The sequence below is a fragment of the Corvus brachyrhynchos genome, unplaced genomic scaffold (assembly GCF_000691975.1).
Source record: "Corvus brachyrhynchos isolate BGI_N302 unplaced genomic scaffold, ASM69197v1 scaffold72, whole genome shotgun sequence".
Classification (NCBI taxonomy): Eukaryota; Metazoa; Chordata; class Aves; order Passeriformes; family Corvidae; genus Corvus; species Corvus brachyrhynchos.
In genome coordinates, this window is record NW_008236763.1 from 2475479 (window position 1) to 2476817 (window position 1339).

General features: G+C 61.5%; 1 protein-coding gene across 1 annotated transcript in view; it reads left to right on the top strand.

Moving 5' to 3' along the window:
• The window catches only part of CDK18 (cyclin dependent kinase 18), an 11959-nt gene that overhangs the window by 8362 nt on the left and 2258 nt on the right, over positions 1–1339 (top strand). The window contains exons 2-5 of the mRNA XM_017727164.1: positions 3–63; positions 395–518; positions 596–716; positions 1278–1339. The exon at positions 1278–1339 is cut by the window's right edge and continues 18 nt beyond it. Of these exons, the coding sequence (XP_017582653.1) occupies positions 3–63; positions 395–518; positions 596–716; positions 1278–1339 (368 nt within the window). The remainder of the gene's footprint in view (positions 1–2; positions 64–394; positions 519–595; positions 717–1277) is intronic.

A 1339-nucleotide genomic window follows, 5' to 3' on the forward strand; every position in this document is an offset into this window, starting at 1 on the left:
AACAACGACCTCAAGCAGTCCCTGGAGACCTGCGGGACCCTGATGAGTGTGCACAATGTGAAGGTGAGGGGGGTGCCCGGGACCCCCTGCCCCGTCCCTCATCCTGGGTGGGGGTGTTTTGGGGCTGGGGGGGCCTGGGAATCCCTTCCCCCTTCAGTTGTTGCTCCCTTTGCCCTTTTCCAGCCTGTTCTGAGGCTCCCCCAGCGTTTCTCCCTAAGTAAAATCACTGCACATGCAGAATGCTCATCCCCTTTTGTGACACCTCCCCACAGCGTTTCCCACCCCAGCACAGCACCGAGGGGTCTTTCCTGCCCTTGACATCTGGATTCCTCCAGGCAGGTTTATTTTTAGTGCCCACATCCCTGTCCTAAATGCAGCCCCCTCCTCCCCACAGATCTTCATGTTCCAGCTGCTCCGTGGCCTGGCCTATTGCCACGGCAGGAAAATCCTGCACCGAGACCTCAAACCGCAGAACCTGCTCATCAACGAGCGAGGGGAGCTCAAGCTGGCTGATTTTGGTAGGTGAAGCCCTCCAGGGACGGTGCAGGATTGGAAGAAGGGGCAGCTCCTTGACGTGCGTCCCTTCCGCCCTCAGGATTAGCCAGGGCCAAGTCGGTCCCGACAAAAACCTATTCCAACGAGGTGGTGACGCTCTGGTACCGGCCGCCCGACGTCCTGCTGGGATCCACCGAGTATTCCACGCCCATCGACATGTGGTGAGGCACGGAGCTTCCCGGCAGCTTCCTGGCAGCTTCCCGGGCTCTCCCGGACGGGGTGGGGCATTTCCACCCTCATCCCCACGCTGTTGGGTCCAACAGAGGCTGGGGGGCTCTCCCAGAGCTGTTTTCCCTTTCCCCTGGGGCTTTTTACACCAGAGGTTTGGGGGCTCTCCCAGAGCTGTTTTCCCCGTCCCCTGGGGCTCCCCAAAGCAGTTTTCCATGGGGCTCTAGTTGACATCAGAGGTCTGGGGGCTTTTTTCCCTGTTCTCCCTGTCCCCAGGACTCTCCCAATGCAGTTTTCCATGTCCCCTAGGTCTGTTAGCACCGGAGGGTTTGGGGCTCTCCCAGAGCTGTTTTCCCTGTCCCCAGAGCTCTCCCAGACCTGTTTTCCCCGTCCCCTGGGGCTCAGGGGGTCGGGACCGTGCCATCCCCGTCGGGGTGGATGCTGACCAGGAGGGATCCATCTCCCGGAGCTGATTCCCCTCTCCAGCAGCGGCGAGGGCCCCGCGGGGTTTGTGTCCCTCCCCACCTAATCCCGGGGTGTCCCCTGCGCTTTAGGGGGGTCGGATGCATCCACTACGAGATGGTGACGGGCCGGCCGATGTTCCCCGGCTCCACGG